Here is a 21,727-nt window from a genome sequence, read left to right as displayed (position 1 = left end):
AAGACTCTACAATGTAAAAGTTAGTAGAGACAGAGCAAGATGTATGTTAGGAAAACGGCTAAGATCAGAAACTTGGCCTCTATTCCAGACAGATTTTCGTTTTAAGAAAATCATGGTGGGATATAGGTGGAAAATGACAGGTTTTAGAATTTCATAGCAACTTGGTCAGCAACAGGGAAAAGATACCTGAGACCGGACTACAAATATTAAAAATGTGATTTTTAATAATATAAGTACAAAATTTTATTTCTTTATACAACTGTAATGGGATTTGGATCAAACCGCTAGAATTTATTTAAAAAACAAAATAAAACAATGATATAAAAACTGCAAGAAGGTCTGAATCCAAAGTTTTTCCTCTAGTAGTACCAAGTACCACAAGGTACAGATTATTATACAAATGTGTACAAATTTAAATACAAATACAACAGGGTTGGGTTTTAAAGGAAAACAAACAAACAAAAAGCAGGTCCTCATCAGGATTTCATTAATGTGCACAAATGACAAGGGTAGGACTAACTTCTTCCGCACTAATCCATGTCTTCAAGGCCCCTCGTTGATAGACCCTGTGTCAAACAGTAAACTTCCATGGTTACAGATGAGGCATAGCACAGGGTCTAACACACGAAATCAAACCCAGATTTCTGCTCTTCTTGATTTTGGTTCCCAAACATACCCGTTTCCTTGTTTCCCCAATTAAACTTCACAACTGCTCTGAGCTGAGGGCTGATCAGCAGCCAGAGTACCATCAGGAAACAAAGCCCCTTGACCACACTGGTGGGGAGAAGGGAAGGGATTAAGTCAGATGCAGGCTGGCTGCGCGGTCCTCAAAGATCTACTTTGACGCTGTAGTGCTCCGTCTAGGCCAGGGGAGGAAAGCACAGTTACCCCGGAGCTTGGTTTTGTCAGGGAATCTCATACCAGATTGAAAAACAACCCTGAAGTGCTCAACTGTCTTCTTTGGAACTGGGAAGCGAAAGTCTGGTTCTTTGGAAAAGTGGGCAGCTGGGAATGGTAACATTCCTTTTAATTTTGCTTTCTTGACATTATTGAATTATAAACAATTAGAATCCTGACATAATGATTCCTTTTTGAGGCACGATACCTTAAAATGTAGATGATTTGGAGTTTTCAGAGGAGACCAGAGGAAAGAAGGAGGGAAGAAATGACAAATCTGTATCTTCCACATGCTGTTGCTGGTGGAGGCTTTTGTTATTAAATTATATATACAGAAATTTACAGGATAAATTAAAATCTAAGAGATTTTAAAGAGTTAAATACACATAATTAAAACACATTCACACGCGCACATAAATAAACCTACATGAGAATCGAGTACTTTTTTTGCAATTCACTTATGTGTGGAATGCAGAACACTGGGTATCTATCTGCCCACCAGGGGAGCCAACAGGATGAACCCAAGAATCATGCTGGGCAAAGTTCATCTTCCCCAACCATCAAGCAACGAAGCAGCAAAACCTGTGAGGACTCAGTGACTAAGCTAATGCTGCCGATGGAAGATACCAGCAATTAGTTCTGCAGATGGAATATTCTGGGTCAGCTCACAATATACACAATTCAACTTGTGTAGTAACAACTTTACCCTCTCCAAGGTGTTTTATACTGCTGGGGCTCACGTAACTCCCTGGCCCCTACTGAGGCTGCTAATGGTACCAATGATTACAAGAAATTTTGAGACACGGACACCTGTATGGCAGGAATTGGAATGAACCCCCTATGAAGTTCACCGAAGCCACTGCAGTAACTGTAAGATGGGAACGATTTCATCACTTCCTACCTAGGTCACTTCAAGTTGAAAGGCTTTGTACGTCAACTGGCATCTTCCCATAATCTTTCCTATTACATTTCCGACTGTAAGACAGGTAAGGCAAATGGTCAGTGATGGGTCTGGAGGTACAACTGAGTTTGGAAAAAAATCACATTTTAGCTGTCCATAAAGAGATGCCCTTGGCACCCAGAACAAGCCCCCAGCCCCCAAGTTACATTGATTTTTAAGGCAGATTTATCCACCACAGAGGAAAAAAGAATCCCAAGCCCATATTCATGCCAAGGTTTCTTCTTGGCTAAACCTTTGCCACTTCATAAAATTATTAAAAGCAAAGTAGTTACAGTCCTATGTATATATTGTACATTATATATATATATATATATATATATGTATGTATGTATATATATAAAAATTTAAAACCTACACCCGGAGGCCAGTGAAGGGATCTGGAACAGTCATATATACACAAACCAGCAATGGGGGAGGATAAGGTCTCTGTCCTGGGACTCCTCGCTGTCACAGTCCAGGCATGATGTAAGCAATGTTGTCTAGTGTGTTTGACTGCAAAACAAGGGAAAAGGTTCAGCTGAAGAGTACTTTACCTTAGTTCCCTGAGACCTATTTCTTTGTTCAGAGGAGACAGATGAGAAGGGAAACCGAGAGTTAGAGAAAGCGTGAGTGCGAAGTTGGCGCCCTGCTGTGTACTCCACTAGGAGCTTCTCTGCTGGCTCTTCCCATGAATCCTCGTGGAGAAGAGGAAGAAGACTCCTGTACTTTCTTTGTTTGTAGAAGAGCAAATAGGCAACGAATTGCAGCCCCTCAAGGGCTAGAAGGCTTCCCTCCAAAGGACTGCTTAGGGAAATGGCACATTTTCTAGCAGCACTGAAGGCATGGTCTGGGCTCAGCAATACGGCACCACGTTTGTGGGCCAACAGACAGAGCGAGTGCCATCTCCCAGGAAGCCTTATGAGCCTGTGCCCGATAGAGCTCGTTAAGGCAGGACCTCTATGGCTCTTGAGGGCTCTGGCTGAAAAAATCCAAGGAAAACTCACCAAGACCTGTTTGGGGCAGCCGTTCAGTTCAGGTAGTTGTGTGGTCAGACATGCCAAGGGGCCAAGCGCACAGATAATGGAATCCAGAAGCACTGACAAGCTGCCGGACACAGCCACCATGCCCTGAAAGGAGAGCAGTAAGGGAGAGCAGGTTGTAACTCAGGTCCCACTCCTGATGCTCCCTCCACGTTCTGGTTGCTTTCCTCACATTGTTCTTTTAAGTCTTGCTAGTTTTCTGCAACTTGCAGCAGAAATGGAAGGTATCTGCTTTGATAACTCTGTAAGTTGTTTAAAAAGAAAACTTTTACAATACGTTCCCAGGTTCCTTTTCTGTATTCCTAACCCTCCTTACCCTCTGTGCGACCTAGGTCAGTCACTTAGACTAACCTACTCCGGAGAGCTCCTGGGGTGTCTTGTGGAGGTCACGTGCGCAGTTTCTTATGAACTCCACGAATATAGCTCAAATGCAGTAACTATGAGAGTTCTACAGCCCTACACACTAACATGTGACACACACATACGTGTACTTCTCCACCTATGTGGCTTTTTGATAGGTGACGATACCACTTTTCTGGGTCGAACTGTTCACTCTCAGAAAGAAGTGAATTGAGGGGCACCTGGGTGGCGCAGTCGTTAAGCGTCTGCCTTCGGCTGAGGGCGTGATCCCAGCGTTATGGGATCGAGCCCCACATCAGGCTTCTCCGCTGGGAGCCTGCTTCTTCCTCTCCCACTCCCCCTGCTTGTGTTCCCTCTCTTGCTGGCTGTCTCTATCTCTTCAAATAAATAAAAATAAAAAATCTTAAAAAAAAAAAAAAGAAAGAAAGAAGTGAATTGAGTTCATTTCAAATTTTAACATCTTGCACAATTCATAATGTCTCTCTCTCTCCTTGTGATTCAAATAGATAAGAAATAAGACTGCTTGCTGCCAGTGCGCCTGCCCAGCTCTGGTATCATCTGCTTTATCTAGAAGCACTATGGGACTATGCCATCTAGGGAGGCAGCAGAGTCCTTCGGAGAATGAGCTCTCGGCTCAGGACTGCTGGGTCCCCCACTCACTGCTTCCGTCTGGGGCAAGATGCTTCCTATGCTGTGCTGTAAACGAGCCTACGCAGAGGGGATTAAGGGAAAGAAAAGGTATAAGGTACTTGGGATGGTCCAAGTTACATGGTAAGTGCTCAAAAAGCATCAGAAATTATTATTATTATAACCAACATCTTCCTCTCCCAAACTGCATTTCTGGCTGTCTGGTAGGTTTCCCACTGTGTTTCCAGATCTCAACATGCTCTAAAGAGAAATCACCTCCTCTCCTCCTACAATTCCTTCTCTGCTGAAGTCACCACCACTCACACGACTGTCCAGTTTCAAGGCTTTGCCACAGCGGACTTTTCCTTACCCCTGTCCTAAGAAGGCTCCCCTCTCCTCTTCCCAAGGGAGGCTGTGCAGCAAGGGGTTAAGATTAGCATGGACCTCAAGATTGCATCACCAAATTCAAGCCTCTGTTTTAGCATTTGGAGCTGAACTCCAGAGTAAGTTACTTAGCCTAAGTCTGTTTTTTATTTCTGTAAAAGAGGGGGAACACAAATTCTGCCCCATAAAGCTGCGGTGTGAATTACATGAAAGAATCCACAAGAGGCACCTGAACCAAAGCTGGCTGAGGAAGCAGTCAGCCAGTTAGCAACTAATAATATTATTCCATTACTTTTGCCCTATAGTTAATTATAGCTAATATTTTATGTCTGACTCTCCTAATGAATTATAAGCAACTCGAGGGCAGGAATCATGTCCTATTCCTTTTTATATCCTCTCAAGAACTACTGGTGCTCTGCACACAGTAAGTCCTCAATAAATATTTGTTGAATTAATTCAAATCTTTGTCATTTCTGGACTGCATTATTGTTCTATACCTTCTCCCCAATTCTGGTCTCTTTTCACTCCCAATGTGAAACAGAAGATATTTCCAGAGAAAACCAAATGCAAGCTCTGATCACATCCCTCCCTACTCAAAAAAAAAAAAAAAAAAAAAAAAAAAAAAAAAAAAATCCCTGCAGTTCCTCCACAGCAGAGTATAAACATTTGAGAGCATCCAAGTCCTTTTGTAATTTGGGCTATGGCCTTAATTTTTAGCCTTCTTCCACCTTACATGTTGGATATTCTAGATTTTCATCATTTAAGCAGTAAAACCCTTTTTTCAAATAAAACCTGATGTGGAAGAAACAAAACAGATGAGGAACGGGAAAACAAAAAGAGAGAGATGGGGTGCCTGGGTGGCTCAGTTGGTTGAACGTCCAACTCTTGGTTTTGGCTCAGGTTGAGATCTCAGGGCTCTGAGGTCAAGCCCCATGTCGGGGCACTGCACTCAGTGTGGAGTCTGCTTGAGATTCCCTCTCCCTCTCCCCTGCCCCCCCTGCTCGTGCTCTCTCAAATAAATGAAATCCTTAAAAAAAAAAAGAGAGAGAGAGAGAGAGAGACAAACCAAGAAACAGACTCTTAACTATAGAGAACTGATGGTTACCAAAAGGGAGGTGGGCAGGGGGATGAGTAAAACAGGTGATGGGGGTTCAGAAGTGCATTTGTTGTGATGAGCACAAGGTGAGTATGAAGTGTTGAATCACTATACTGTACGCCTGAAACTAATATTACACAGTATGTTAACTAACTGCATTAAGTTTTTAAATTTTTTAAAAAAGATTTTATTTATTTATTTGTCAGAGAGAAAGAGAAAGAGAACAAGCAGGGGGAGTGACAGGCAGAGGGAGAAGCAGACTGCCCGCTGAGCAAGGAGCCAGATGTGGGACTTGATCCCAGGACCCCGGGTCATGACCTGAGCTGAAGGCAGACGCTTAACCGACTGAGCCACCCAGGTATCCCAACTAACTGGAACTTAAAAAAACTTAAAAGAAGCCCTGATGGAGAATCCCAATATGTGAAACAGCTAGAAGATCTGGTTAAAGTGGGAGTGAGGGTCTATGGCCCCACTGGGGCTCTTCTCATCCATCTCTGCAGAAGACTACAAGGTCGAGAAACAGAGATGTGCACCATTTTCTGGTTTTGTGGTCTCTCTCCAAAGTCTTCACGAGACAAAACCCTCCAGATCCTTTCAGGGCCTGTTGGAAGAGCACCTCCCTTTGACAAAACCTCTCCTGACTCCCCCTAACTCTCTTTGTTCTTTAGCTACTCTCGCTGCACCAGTGAGCACAGAGCAACAGAGGGAGATAGGGTTAGGAGCAACGCATGCTGGGCTCTGCCACAGGGTGTCAACTTGTAATAGTCACTTAATTTTATTAGGCTCCTGGTATCCAAACTATAAATGAGTGACTTGTAGACATCGATGTTCCTTAAAGCATAGTATGTATTTCAGGTGGCATATAGGTGAAAATTAATTATTCTGACATACCAATCGTGATGTACTATATTAGACAAAAATTATAATATCAGACTTGTGACATCAAGGATATCATTGTGAAAGCATGGTTAGACTTATTCAAATAAAAATACAAGGTAAATAACAGTGTGAGTGGTGCAAGGAAATTGCAAAATTGTGAGGATACACGCAAGTAACTGAAGTCTGGGAAAAAGCAGACTGCAGGGGGATGGGGAACTACTGCTAATGGGTGTGGAGTTTCTTTCGCGAGTAACAAAAATGCTCTGGAATTAGGTACCTATGGGGCCATGATTCTGTGAATATACTGAAAACCACTAAATCCTACAGTATGAAAAGGTGAACTTCGTGGTGTGTGAACTAGATCTTGATAAGACCATTTGTTACATAAAATAAAGTGGCTGGAAAACCCGTGCAAGTCCTTCTCTTTTCCGGTCACATGTATGTGTAACTCTCCAAGCAGCTGCTCATAGAACTGGCTTGTTTTAACCGCTGATTATGTACATACTCTACCTCTGCAATGAGACTCTAAGTTTCCTAATGATATCATCAGGAAGAGAGTCAGATTTTCTACTCCCCAAGTTTTGGAATAATGTCTAGGTAGTCAACAAATATTTAGTAAACTAAATATCAGGGGAAGTGGAATATGGAAGGGGCATAAAACAAATCATTTTTACCTCTACCTTTTTAGGAAACTAAGAATCATTAAATATGAAAAATAAATAAGGATCCCAGAATATTCTACTCTGGAAATATCTATATCTTTTAAATGTCTGAGTCTATATGAAAATATCCTAGCTGTTTTGAAATCTGCTAAATTATTGAAATTAACCAAAAAACTTGGATAACCTTCATCTTTTGTGGTCTTTGGCATTTTATTTGTTGAATAATAACTTCCAAAGAGAAGCAAGTGAATAGTTTTATATTCCTACACTGATTTCTCAGCTTAGAAATGGCTTTTGTAGCTGAGACTGATTTCCTTGCTGGAATGTCCTATTAGGACCCAGTGGAAAACTGAAATACTACACTACTGAGTTAGCCAAAGGGGCAATATGATTAGAAACTGAGTATGGTAATAGAAATGGAACATGACAGCTTTGCAGGTTAAGTGATTTTGAAATTGAAGCTTAAAAGGACAAAGATCTCCCTAGGGCACACACTGGTGTGTAATTCAACGTGGAGTGATGAAGAGCTTGAGAACCTCAATTTCCCTATTTGCTACCTATTTTCTTTTCTTTCTTTTTTTTTTTTTTTTAAGATTTATTTATTTATTTTAGAGAGTGTAAGAGAGAGCATATGGGTGAGGGGGTGGGGAAAGGGGCAGAGGGAAAAGGAGAGAAAGTTTTAAGCAAAATCTGCGCTCAGTGTGGAGCCCGACATGGGGCTTGATTTCACAACCCTGAGATCACGACCTGAACCAAAACCAAGAGTCAGGTGCTGTGCCACCCAGGTGCCCCTTGCTACCCACCCATTTTCAAAGAAGTAGAGGCACTCTTAATCCCCTATACAGTTTACCTGTCTATCCAAGACCTTATTGGAAACGTGCAGAAAAATTCAAACTGTCTTAGAAGGACAAATGATTAAAACTTCCGTGGGATTTGTATTCATTTTTCCCATTGCATTAAAAAAAAAACCAAAATGAGTTACAGGATCATATGTCGATTGTATCTCAATAAAAACTGGGAAAAAAAAGTTATAGGAGATTCAAAAAAAGCCACTGTTCAATACGATGGTGTAAGTGTGAACTTTAAGAGCCAGTAGGAAGATTCCAAGTCTCTAGGCGTTTTTACTAGCATATATCTTCTTTGTCACTGTCTCCTGAGCATCTGGTATAACCTAGCGCCCAGCAGTAGTTGCTCAATGGATGCACGTGGAAGGAGTAAACGGCTTCACATCCTATCAGAAACACGTACGCTGACAGTCACACTCACCTCAGTTTCCTGCAGGCGGTGCCCTATGAGGCTTAGGGACTCTCCCAGCAGCTGTAGATGAGCAGCGACATCAATGGGCTCTGTCTCAGGGGCTTTGGCTGGAGAGGCTGGCAACAGCATGGTGGTGGGCGGGGATTTCTTTTGGGGTGACAGTACTCCTGTAGAGGAAGCTGAGAACAGAGACGAAATACAGAGATAAAGCTTGCCTATGGCCTGGAACAGCACAAAAATGTTCTTCCTGCTTTTTCCCCTTTTAGGAGTTATACCAGGCATTAGCAAAACTATGGACTGTGGGCCAAATCTGGCCCACGACTTGTTTTTGTACAGCCTGTGGGCTAAGAATGGCTTTATATTTTTAAATGGTTGTAGAAAAAATAAAGAATATGACACAAAGTGCCTATGGACCACGAGACCTCAAGTGTTCACTCTGGCCCTTTACAGAAAAAGTTTGCTGACTTCTGATTTACATTTTCTAAATTTTTTTTGCAACCTGTAATATTTGGTAGTAACATCCGGGTATCAAGATCTGCTTCTGATACAGGCTGCTCTCCTGATTCTGAGTAAGGAAGCAAGATTCACAACGCTCCAGGGAAGAGAGGGTCAGTCACTACCTTTCACTTTCACGGGAACTTCTGAGCAGGACGCTTTTCTTTTCACAGTTGTAGCTTCTGCTTTGTTCTGTTTGTGTTGCAGATACTGAGCTTTTTGCTTCCAAATCTGCAGTCAGATCAGGGCCAAATAAATTATGATAAGTGAAATGACAAGACATAAAAGGGAAAGCAGTTATGGGAGAGGAGAGTGAAGGAAAGAAAGGGAAGCCTGGAGCGGGGTGGGCAGGGGCTGAACGGCAACTCTGAAGCTGAAGGTTACTGAACAGGCCTGAAACGCTGACTACCGTGATATCTTAGTGGAGGACTCTACACGTTCCTCTGTGCTAATGGGCAGTCTCGGCATGGATTTTGAGATCACTCGCAGGTCGAAATGTAAAATCGTGGGGTAAACATGTGGCTCAGTATGCTGTCTGTGGGGTTCAAACAGTTCTTTTGACCTGCTCGTTGGCCACGCCAATCGCAGGATGACAATGACATGGAAAACGGGAACAAAAGATAACCTAACCTGGGTGACCCAAATGAATTCCCAGACCACCTTTACATCACCTGGCTGGAGGGTGACTGGGAATGATTCCAACAGAACTAGTTACCATGGTCTTCCTGGCTTCTCGATAGTGGGGTGCATTATTTGGTAAAGGCCAATGAGGATGACGACTTGCAACCTCACTCAGTGAGCACAGCCCATATTTTTTTCATAGGCAGTAACCAGGAGGCAGGCGACCATCCTCCGTTCTCAGATCTGCCCTCTCCAGTGGCTGTTTGTGGGAAAGGGCTGATTCGAGATTCTCTTTTGATCCTTAATCACTGCCCAAGTTAGGTCATCTTTTGGCTCAAATGTAAGGTTGTCGGAAAACAACTGAGGTGAGGCTAGAGAAGACAGCCTTCCTGCAGCTGAATCCCCACTAGAGTAAACTGGCACCAGCCAGTGTTAACGCCCTCTGCCAAACCATTTTTTATTGATTTGTTAATTTTTTTTTTCACTGCTTTCACTGTTGGCTGGATGGGCTACAGGAGAACGACACATTTTGGAAGGCATAAAGCAATGAAAACTGTGTTCGTAAGGAAGTGTACTTACCAGTTTGTCCTTTTCCGGCAATTGCTTCCACACCTCAGCCAGTTTTTTACTAAGTTCCCCAAAATCTGGCATGAAAGAGTAAAAAAAACGTTAACACAGTAAAGGTTTGACTATAAACCAAACGGAAGATTGGTAAGAGCAAAAAATAGAAAAAGGATTTTCCAGCTCAAATTTAAATAGCACAGGGTTCTTTCAGAAAACCAAACTAAAACCCCATCACTTTTCTTGATTCTTATCTCTAGGGAGGGAAGGGGCTATTTTGGTGGTCATGAGACAGGCTCAAATTCTCACACATCTATTCTCCAGGGATTTATTCCTTAAGCATCTTATCCCTTAAGCATCTGGTGTCTTTTAATTCGATCTCATTTTACAGAGCTTATCCACTTAGGTTAAAGAAAACACTTTCTGTAGAATTTGATAAAAGCTGTTAGATTTTTAGCAAGTTTCAAGAGCACAGAACCAAAGAACTTCCCTCGAGGAGCCCAGAAGCAGTCCTCTAGATGCGCAACGTTGCCCTTCCATTTGTAGGGCAAGGTCATGCTTTATAAAGCACTCGGATCTTTCACGGTGCTTCATGTGTGCCTCACAACAACCTTGACGAGCACGTTGGGAAGTTATTGTACGCATTAGGCAAATGAGATCTGTAGAGGTGAAGTGACTTGTCAAGGTCTGTGGCGGAGTGTTTTTCTCACCTCACTAACTTCTGACACAGAGACAAATATGAGCAATGTAAGTCCTCCCGCCATAACTCACACCCAAGGGCCAGGTTAAGGGAGAGGTCAGCTGTAGGATCTTGCAGACAAACAACTAGGATTTACATACTGTGCTTCAGAACATTTAATTTTACTCAGTTTCCCATTTTATCAGTTTAAGAGCTATAAACAGAAAGCTTATCTCTTTTATGGTTGGGGTGGACTAAGACCAAATCTAAAGTGACTTCAGAATCGAGGGGAAAAATGAGACTTGTATTATTTTAATACGATAGGAAGAAGTTGCCTGCTGACTGGCTGAATTAACTGCCCTGCTTCAGAGATACAAATGGAAAGTAACAAAACTGAAGACCGGAAATGTTCTTACCTATACCTGGATGGTCGGCCACGATGGTTACGCGATACTCTTTACAGAACACCTGGTAGGCTGACATGTTCTTCTTTTTTGGCTAGTGTCACAAAAATAGAACAGGGTAAGACTTCATTAGAACACAAGTCGAGTTACCCTGAATCCATGGTTAAAAACAGAAAAGAGACCTATACTTTCTCATCAAGGGAAGAGTTCTAAACCCCCAACCAGCTTCTAAAACAGGATAATTTTTAATTATAACTCATTTGTAATTATATTTAATATTTATTTAATAAAATCACATGCTAAATTATTTTTAGACTTTTCAGGTTGTTGCAGCTACTTGATAACTACTTATAAAGCCATTCATTCTTCCTACATAAATCCCATGTTACCTGTTTCTTTGAGAACCACATGCTGAGAAAACCTTTACTTCTCCTGGGCTATTTTTCTTGCCTTTGAAAAGAAGAACCATATAATTTCCCTTTACTTTGGGATCAGAAAGCCAAGAGCCAAATCTATGTTCGTTTTGTTCCTCTGGTTTTGATTTCTAGTCTTCTAAGTTTCCTGATCTTGCTTTTCCTGTTACTTGTAGCTTATCATTATTTTATTACTCACATTCTTGTGGTCCAGTGTGAGAAGTAAATAAATAACTGAAGACAATTCCTTGGTAGTCAGTGTAAGATGAACCATTCTTGCTTCAACAAACTGCTTTGTGCTACCTGAAGCATGTTTATTCTTCACTGTATTATGACACCTCCACAGCAGGGAGGGAAGAATGACAGGATTTAGCAAGGTAATATAGCAAAACGGAAAGAGCTTGGGCTTTGGATACCACCAGATCTAGGTTAGAATCCTGACCACACTACTTATGAGCAACACAAAACGCTTCATTTCCCTGAGCTTTAGTTTCCCTGTGAGTGAAACGTGGATAATACCATTTAACTCAGAGGTGGGAATTACTCAAACAACATCTGGCACTTCAGTAGGTACTTGGTAACATTATTACAGTATTATTTCTCTGATAAACAGAATTCCAAGATGGCTCCCAAGGTTTCTACCCCCTGGTGTACACAGCCCTGCTTCTGGGCTGCTCGAGGGAAATTCTTTGGTTCCGTGCTCTTGAAACTTGCTAAAAATCTAACAGCTTTTATCAAGAGGGTGTAATGCCCTCTTGGTGAGTGAGGGCAGGACTGGTGAATATGGTGGGGTATCACTCCTGTGATTGTTATATGGCAAAAGGGACTTCACAGCCATAGTTAAGGTCCCTAGTGAGTTGACCTTTAAAAAAAAAAAAAAAGATTTATTTATTTATTTGAGAGAGAGCGAGAGAGCACCCATGCATGTGGGTGGGCGGGGGAAGGGAGAGGGAGAGAGAGCAGACTGAGTGCAGAGCCTGATGTGGGGCTCGGTCTCACGATCCTGCAATCATGACCTGAGCTAAAATCAAGAGTTGGATACTTCACCAACTGAGACACCCTGGCACCCCACGTCCCTGGTGAGTTGAATGTGAGTCAGTCAAAAGGGAGAGTATCCTGAGTAAGCCTGACTTATCCCGGTAAGTCAGATGAGCCCTAGAAAGAGATGAGACACAACAGCAGACACCCTCTTGATGGCCTTGAACTTGAGGAAAACGGTTGCCACGAATTCTAAAACTGCGAGGAACTGAATGCTGCCGACAGCCTGAAGAGGACGTCTCACCTCAGAAGAGAACCCTGCTCTGGCCATTCAGTCTTGTGAGAGACCTAGCAGAGGACCCAGTCGAGCCCTGTCTGGACTTCTGATCTATGAGCTGTGAGATAATAGTGGATGTTGTTTTGAACTGCCAAATTTGTGGTAATTTGTTAGGCTACAATGGAAAACTACTATGAGTTCTTTTCTATTCCCTCTGTATTTTTCAAAATAGAAGCTATAGCAACCAAAAAGCCAATACAACCTTTTTTTTTTTTTTTTAATTTAAATAAGGAATGTTGGTGAAGGATAATAGAGCAAACTCATTTGACCTCAACCAGATGAAGAAAACAGCAACAAGGTCTTTTACTTTAACTATTTCATCTAAATAGGGAAGGTCCTATTTTTTGTGTTACTGTGAAGCCAGTCTTGTTTTGAGATGCTACGGAAGCGAGTTCTGGGTGCTGCATCTTTGTTATTAATTTAGGAGCAGCTGCATATCCACAAATGTTCTAAGGGTTCTAACTAAGTTCCGATTCTTTCAAATCCCTCTTTATTGGGCCCCAGGTACAACGGAGCGGCCCTACACAGATGGGAGTTCATCTAAGTTCTATATTTGGCCATTTGCGAGAGAGAGAGATGGATTGATTAGTCTGGGTGATTCCGCGAACCTAATTCTTGTAGCCAGTGTGACAAACAGCATACATCTGCTTTCCCTAGATAGTTCCTACAGGTCTCTCTTAGTGTGCAACTCACTACTCAAATGTGATTCTGATATTTGTAGCAAACATAATTTAAAAAATAGTATTTATGGCTCCTGAACCTATGCCAATGACTTTACCTGGTGCTGAGAAAAAACCAGCTGTGCCAGGCTGACATTCTGTTGGACTCAGAGTCTGTCAGCCTTTGTTGTGAAGCCGGCCTTTTTTTTTTTTTTTAAGATTTTATTTATTTGACAGAGACAGCTAGCAAGAGAGGGAACACAAGCAGGGGGAGTGGGAGAGGAAGAAGCAGGCTCCCAGCAGAGGAGCCTGACGTGGGGCTCGATCCCAGAACGCTGGGATCACAGCCTGAGCCGAAGGCAGACGCTTAACGACTGCGCCACCCAGGCGCCCCTTGAAGCCGGCCTTCTTAAGCGGTTTTCAGGGAAACTTGGACTACTTAAAATTCTCACCTTATGTGCTAACCTTAGAACCTAACCACTGTGCAAAATGCAACTCCCCTCTGTGGACCGAAAGTTTGGAATTGAAACTGAAGGGTTCAACCCTCTCCAGGGCACAGAAATTTTTCTAAATGTACTTTAGTAGTTAGAAATCTACAAATAACGGATGACCTCTATGCACACAAAACATTTCTACATGATTCCAAAGACAAGGCCAGTAATTCCACTCTAGACTTTGTAATGCGAGAAAACACACAGTATTGCAAGTGAATCACAGTGGTTACATGTGGTATAACAGGACTCTCCTTAATACAATGGTAATATTTCAAAACGTTGGATACTTTATTATTAGTAGCAAACGACTGCCAACAAATCCTCTTACTAAGTGTGACTCACAATGCTGTAATCATGCAGCCAGAAGCTCCTTTTAAGTGTTTGATAACATATACCACAATATCAAGACCTTTCACAGAGTAACTTCTTAATGCTCTTTATAAAGCAGTCATGTTTAAGTCTTGGGAAAGAACTCTTTGACAATCTGATGAAAATTCCTCTTCAACCCCACCCCAAACTCTAGTCTAAGAACATATTTTTTAAAGGATAAAACATCTGGGGCCTAAGGCAAAACATAGCTTGTAAATCTTAAAAATAAAACTTGGCTTGGGGCACCTGGGTGGCTGCCTCAGTTGGTTAAGACTCTTGGTTTCAGCTCAGGTTATGATCTCAGGGTCATGATATTGAGCCCTGTGTCGGGCTCCATGCTCAGCGCAGAGTCTGCTCAAGATTCTCTCTCCTTCCCCCTCTGTCCTTCCCCTACCTCGCGCCCATGCCCAAGAGCTGTCTCTTGCTCCAAAATAAATAAATACATAAATAAAACCTTAAAACAAAAACAAAAACAAGGGGTTCCTGGGTGGCTCAGCTGGTTAAGCATCCAACTCTTGATTTTGGCTCAGGTCATGATCTCAGGGTCATAAGACTGAGCCATGCATAGGGCTCCACACTGGGCGTGGAGCCTGCTTAAGATTCTCTCTTCCTCTCCCTCTGGCGAACCCCCCCCCCCATAAAACAAAAACAAAACCAAAAAACCCCAGCAAAAAATTGGCTTTCTTCTGCTGATAAGAACCCAATCGCCTCATTCATATTAATACTATGGGAGATGCTGTATAAACGCATTACCTGTAGAAATCCATTTAAACCTTACAACAGCCCTGGGAGGTAAATTCCATTAGTACTGCCATTTTATTTTTTGAATTTAAAAAATTTCTGAAGTACTCTTTCTGCCCAACAGGGGGCTCAAACTCATAACCCTGAGATCAAAGAGCTGTATGCTCTACTTACTGACTGAGCCAGTCAGGTGTCCCATTACTGCCATTTCAAAGATGAGGAAACCAAGCTCCAGAGCCATACACGTAGCAGTGGCAGGGCTAGCATCTGAACGCAGGCAGTCTGGCTTCAGAGCCCGCACTGGTAACCACGATACCATCTGACGTTCTTCTGAACTAACTTGGCTGCGATCCCTAAATCTGATCTGGCTAAAGACAAGGGTGCCAGAGAAGTCAGGTTTTCACACCAAAGCTTTTATTTGAACGATTCTGAATGGAAATCTTTCAAAAACATACTCTATACTTGTGCTATCTCTCACAATACACCACTGAATATAATTTGAACAACCTTTCTGTATCGGGGAAAGAGCATGGATCACGCAATCACGAAGACCTGGGTTCAGATTCCTGCTCTGCACCTGAAACAGGAGGGGGCCCTGGGCAGGTTATTTCACTTCTCTGAGCTTAGTTCTGTGACAAGGAGATGATACCGTCTTCGCCTCACTGGGTTCCTGTGAAAATTCACTGATACACCACAGATAAAACACTTAGTGCAGCGCTCAGGCCGTATTACAAACCACAGATATAGCTGTTCTTGTCGTAATGTACTAATTATGACTCAGCTCCTCTACCCTTTCCTAGAAGGCAGGCCCGCAGCGATTCTTCCGGCCTTTACCTGCTCACTCTAACCTTCTGCCAGCCCCACTTCAGTCACCCGGACTTCCTGTGGTTCTCTGAACATCCTTTGCCTTCTGGTATCTCAATACCTTCACACACACCTTTCACTCCTCAAAGGAAACACCTACTCCTCATTTCTACCGGATAGTTCCTATTTGGCCCTAAGATTCGGTTCAGATGATACAGCTCGCCTGAGGAAACCTTCTCTGACACCCCAGGCCTCCCTCGTACTCCCTGGGCACTCCGCACAGCCCTGCGCTGAGGCTCGGCTCACTGAAATGCTTTCCGGCCTCACTTCCTACACCTAGAGCCTTCGAGTTAACAGGATGCTGGCTGGCAGGGTGTCTTATTCATCTTTAATCCATAGCACCTGGCCAGTGCCCGGCACAACTCAACTGCAGAAGAAATATGCACTAGACGGATAACAAAGTCTCGGCACTGAGTGTGAGAAGGGCAGAGCGTGAATCCACAGGCTGGGTGCCAGTTTGCTCTTCTACAAAGCACAGAACAGGGGCAGGGAGGTCACGAGACTCATCCCTGGCCAGCGTTCCTTTCCCCAGCGCTCAGGAAGCGCTCCAACGAGCTGCAGGAAACTTGCTTTTGCTCCTTGCAGACCCTGTTTTCTTTCTAGATCTTCACGGTTGTCCAAATAGGTGAGATAAGTGCTGAGTCTGCTTCCTACAAGGTGGGTGTTATATTATAAAACAAAGCAAAACAAAAACAAAACCATAAAAACATAGGGTCCTTGCTTGGTCTAATATGCAAAATGACCGGATGAGAAAAAAAGCTTTAAAAAGATGTTTTCAAGCATACTTTAAGCTTTGGAAGAACCTGGGATAAAAAAACAGTAATTGTAACCACAGCTATTTACAGGGCCAGGCCCTGTGCGGCGCGTGTTCCGTGTATCTGCTATTAATCTGAACAACTGCGCTTTACAAGTGAGCCATGAGGAAGCATCACCGAAGAACGAAGCAGGTAAGCAGCAGACTTGACAAGGACCCGAGTCGCCGTGCTTGAGCCCAAGCTGTCTGCACTTCCTTATACTCCGCCTCTTCGACTAAGAAACAACGGCTGTATGTCTCAGTGGGAAGGATCCCAGACACTAGCACATGGCATCGGTTTCCTTTGACCTAGAACCTACTTTTAGTTTTGACGAAGACACACGGGGCCGGACGACCATCTCTAGAAGTTTTAGAAGGCCATATGGTATAGTTCAAAGACTACGGGCGTGGGGTTAAAGAAACCTCTATTAAAATTCCAGCTCTGTGTCTTTTCTTCTCAGCTTCTTCCTCTGTCAAATGGGGCTACTGATACCTGTCAGTGAAGACCGTTAGCGATGCCAAATGCCTAGGATGTCATATGCCTAGACACATGGCAGGCACGCATAAGATGGGAGCTACTGACTTTTACCATTTATCGCTGTTGTCACTCTGAAGTTAAGTTTTACCAGAGGGAGAATGTGTGTAATACCATCACAAGTCTAGCTATAGCTGAGACTTCAGTGTATCACTTGATCAACAACAATGTCTGAGTGTGCCAGATACCAAGCCACCTGGCTGGCCTCAGCTTGCTTAGAGGAAACATGAACATTCTGGAAACATACAGATAACTGAAGGCATGCTCCGGAAGCGGCAATGTCACAGATATTATTTTGAGTGGTAGTGAGTGAATGGGCTTTTATTGATTCAGTGAAACCCAAAGTAAGGTATCTTTGCGATGTTACTGGCTCCTGTTCCTCCAATACAAAGACTTCCACTCCAGTGGGATGATCTTAAAGGGGACATCATTAAGGTATGACCAGATGATTGCTCTAATCCTCAGAAAGCAGGATTCAACAACGAACCGACAGACAAGCAAACAAATAAAACCACAAAAAGCCTCTCCCCAAGCAAAACTCAGCACTGAGAGCGTTACCTTTCCCCGGACTGAGCCCAATCCCCTCGTCTCTATCAAGATTCTGTATCAAGACTTCTGCCCCCGCTGCCTTTGCTTCTCACTCCTGCGTGGACTCAGTCAGGCTGGCTCCCCTTCTCCCTGCTGCATTGGAATCCTCATCCTTTCTACTGGAGTCCAGTCTATTCTCAAACGGTCTGCTCCCTCACTTCTATGACACTGGCCCCTCTCTGGTTTCTCCTCCGACACCACTGCTCCCCCTTCCTTCTCCGGTGCCCTGAGCTACATGCTCTACAGGACTCTGCTCTGGGCTCTCCTCTTTCTTCCCTGCTCCTGGATTTCAGTTAGTGCACAGGAACACTCCGGCTCTCACCCAGTTTCAACTGCTCTACTGAGTTCCAGGTCTCGCATTTCCATTGCTCTCTAGAACTTCTCCTGCGATGATGACTGTAACAACTAACTTTTACTGAATGCTCATGAGTGTGCAAAGCTAGAGTTCCTGAACTCAGTTGGGTGCCCACGTGGGTTTTCATGTGTCACTTGCTTTTTACCAAAGCCATCAGAGAAGACCAGCTTTGAAAAGAGGTGGCAATATTGAAAGGAACGGAACATGATAAGAGGTTGCAACCATGAATTACCTTGAGCTAGTAGTTCCCAAGGTATCTGACCGATGCCACATACTGCTGTTTCTCTTGAAAATTTAATATATTTAAAATATCCAGTGGTGCCCCTGTGAGTTGGCTGTGGCCGCAGAGGGCCCTGGCACACTGTGGTCCTAAATAAACCCTTTTACATCTATGATCACCTCATTTAACCCTTAATAACCCAATCAGGTATGTCTGTTGTCATCCACACCTTCTGGATGGAGAAATTAGGCAACTTGCCCAACAGTACATAGCTTGTAAGTGGCATAGCCAGGATGTGAACTCAAGTGGTTTGGCTCCACAGCCCACACTCTTAACCTCAGATATGCTGAATCTCCTGATACTTATATCCTAAAATCTAACCTGACTTTTCTTATTCTCCCAAACCAGACATCCTCCTTGCTTGTCTACTTATTGTTCAGTCCTGGTCATAGGACCTAAACTAGAAACGGCACACAGAAGCTTTCAGCGTTCCTACCAGGTGGCTTTCCCATCTCTGCTCGCTGTAGTTGGGCGAATGCTATTCCTGAAGCCTTCCCGTCTATCTCTTGGTGGACTTTTAGGTAGTTCTTTTTTACTGAAACAAAACCAAGGGAAGGATTTTTTTTTTTTTTTTAACTCCACAGGATGTGGCACCCAGGTGGTTCAGCTGGTTAAGCATCTGACTCTTGATTTTGGCTCAGGTCATGAGCTTGGGGTCACGAGACTGAGCCCCACGTTGGGTTCTGTGCTGGCCATGGAGCCTGCTTGAGATTCTTTCTCTCTTGCTCTGCACTACCCCCCAGCCCCGGCTTACGCATACACGTGTGTGCTCTCTTAAAAAAGACCCCCCAAAACAAAGAACAAACTCCACAGGAAATTTTTATGCATAGGTCAGGTTTTAAAAAACATGGTATATGTTCCATAGATACTTGATGGATAAATAAATGATTACATTCTGAGTATGACTACCTCAGGTTTGGACAGTCATGATCAAATACTGATTCCTAGTAAAATTTTTGCTATAAATGAAAGTACCTTTTTTTACTAGCAATTGCTAGCTACATGGGGGAATTATAAATAAGTCCTACACTGGAGATTATAATTTTATTTTCCAAGGCACTCAAGTTCAAAACCTTAAGGGCCATTTTTTTTTTTTTAAGATTTTATTTATTTGAGACAGAGAGAGAGAGCATAAGCGGGGAGGAGGGTCAGAGGAAGAGGGAGAAGCAGACTCCTCGCTGAGCAGGGAGCCTGATGCGGGTCTCAATCCCATCCTGGGATCACAACCTGAACCTAAGGCAGACGTTCAACTGACTGAGCCACCCAGGCGCCCCTTTAAGGTCCATTTTTATACTCAATTTATGCTTCTGCTTTCCCAGACCTAAGCCCTATTGCCACATCGTGTCAGTTTTTCCTTCAGGGCCTCTCCTGAATCTGTCTCTTCTGCTGTTTCTATCAGGCTTTTATAATTTTATAATACCTGAAACCTCAGACTGCAAACCCCAGGGTGGTCTGTTACAATCTCTCCTCAGTCTCATCCATCCGTTGCACTGTTATTTTATTCTTAAATGATCACTGAGAGCATATCTAAGTCCTGCTCATAAGCCCAGAGTGCCTGCTGCCAAATCCTGAATTCAAGATTCTTTACAATTTGCACCTGACTTACCTTTTCAATACTTATGCTTGCATCCATATATTCATTCGACATCTATCACAAGATGCCTACCAAGGACACTGAGGAGTTGAAGGTAATAGTAAGGTAACTAAATAGTACCTAAGGAGCTTATAGTCTTTAACAGGGGAAATGGAATATGCACAAAGAAAACTCCAACATAAAGGACAGTAAGTGCATTGACTTCCCATAGTAAGGTGTTATGGGAAGTCAGAAGTTAATTCTGACTGGAGGGTCAGGATGTCTTGGAAGAGGAGGCATTTGATTAGGTCTTGAAGGGAAGGCCAAACTTCAATAGATGGAGAACAAAGATCACTATAAAAAACAAGCAATGGAAGAAGTAAGAATGGAAGGGCCAAGTTTGGTTTCCACACAGTGCGTGTAATGCAGACTAAGAGGTAGAGCTGAGAAGGGAGGTTTAGGGCTCAATCCCAGACAATTATGAATGCTTGACCAAGGGTTTGGACATTGATATTTATTCATTCAACAAGTATTTCTGGACTAACTACAACAGGCCAGACTGCGGGTTCAGTGCTGGGGATGAAGTAGAGAGAGCATGACAGACATGATCCTGGTTCTCTTGGAGCTTATGCTCTAACGTGAAGGAGGTTAAGGATCCACTGAAGATGCTGAACCAGAGGACTGTCCACATCAAAGTCGTACTTAAGAACATTCTGGCATCAATGTGTACAAATTACATTTGGGAAGAAACAGAAAGGAGGCCATTTATTACATTAAGTACAGGGATGGAAGAGGCCCAAGATGGGGCAGTGGTAATGCAGGACATACAGGCATGGAAGTTATGAAGGAGAAAGCATATCAGGCTCAACACCTGAGTGGACATAGAGGAGAGGGAAAGCAGGGAAGAGGGAGATGTAAAAATAAACTGTTAAGACTGGGAAAAAATCGCAACAGTGAGGACTGACTGGGAAGGAGTATGAGAATGCTATTTCGGATGATGATTATTTTATAATGCTATTTCTATATCCTGACAGAGGTTTGGTCACCCAGGCACGTGCAATTGTCAAAACTCACCAAATGGTATACTAAACATGTGTACATTTGTGCCTCAGTAAATTCTACCAAGGGAAAAAAAAAAAAAAGTCCTGAAAACAAATATTGTCCTTAGGTGAAACTAACCTTTTTGACCGTTTTCTTTCCACAGCTCTGAATTTCTTAATTTCTATAAAATTAATATATTACTTTGATAATGCGGAAAAAGGCTTATTTTTTTTTTTTTTTTTTTACAGAAAACCTTTAATGACATAGTTGTTAGCCCCGAAAGTACAACCGCTAGAAGATTTCTTGAGTTGCGGGAAAGAAGTTAAACCAAGGCGGTTGATTTCTCCTTCCTATCTCTTCAGCAATCAGTGTGCTCCCTAAGGTCAGGAGCTCTGTCCTGCTCAGCTCTGCACCTCTCTCCACCCACTGGAGCACTGGGCCCAGCAAACAGTAAGCACTCACATGGTGAAAGAACACATGTTTGACACTAAAAAGAATACCAGAAAGTGGCCCACGCCAGTTAGTAGAAAGGCATTAGCTTAATTCGTGAGCTTGGTCGTTATTTTCCTAATTTTGAAGATCTGTTTCTCAGAATGAACTCAGAGAATGTCTCTCTCAATTGCCCTAGGCAGACAGTGCTGCTCACTGAAAGAAACTGGGTTTGGCTCCTTCTGTGAATTTCAAGTTCAACGGTATCCCTAAACTTACGCTTGGCCCGATGGGAGAACAACTCTATTAAGAAAACCCAGGAAAAATTAAGACTGCTCCTATCCTTGCACCAGAGAGACATGGCCACTGGCAATAT

The 21,727-nt window shown here is 43.1% G+C and overlaps 1 protein-coding gene across 4 annotated transcripts in view; it reads right to left on the bottom strand.

Moving 5' to 3' along the window:
* Positions 1-206: 206 nt before the first annotated feature.
* HMGXB4 (HMG-box containing 4) overlaps positions 207-21,727 on the bottom strand; it is a 29,248-nt gene continuing 7,727 nt past the window's right edge. For all 4 annotated transcript variants that reach the window (XM_040637431.1, XM_040637432.1, XM_040637429.1 and 1 more), the window contains 6 exons: positions 10,915-10,996; positions 9,838-9,902; positions 8,763-8,868; positions 8,152-8,321; positions 2,842-2,964; positions 207-2,350 (listed from right to left, as the gene is read on the bottom strand). In XM_040637431.1, the coding sequence (XP_040493365.1) occupies positions 2,306-2,350; positions 2,842-2,964; positions 8,152-8,321; positions 8,763-8,868; positions 9,838-9,902; positions 10,915-10,996 (591 nt within the window). In that variant the 3' untranslated portion in view covers positions 207-2,305. The remainder of the gene's footprint in view (positions 2,351-2,841; positions 2,965-8,151; positions 8,322-8,762; positions 8,869-9,837; positions 9,903-10,914; positions 10,997-21,727) is intronic.

Source organism: Ursus maritimus, unplaced genomic scaffold (assembly GCF_017311325.1).
Source record: "Ursus maritimus isolate PB19 unplaced genomic scaffold, ASM1731132v1 scaffold_21, whole genome shotgun sequence".
Taxonomy (NCBI): domain Eukaryota; kingdom Metazoa; phylum Chordata; class Mammalia; order Carnivora; family Ursidae; genus Ursus; species Ursus maritimus.
This window is presented reverse-complemented; position numbering and strand designations above follow the sequence as displayed.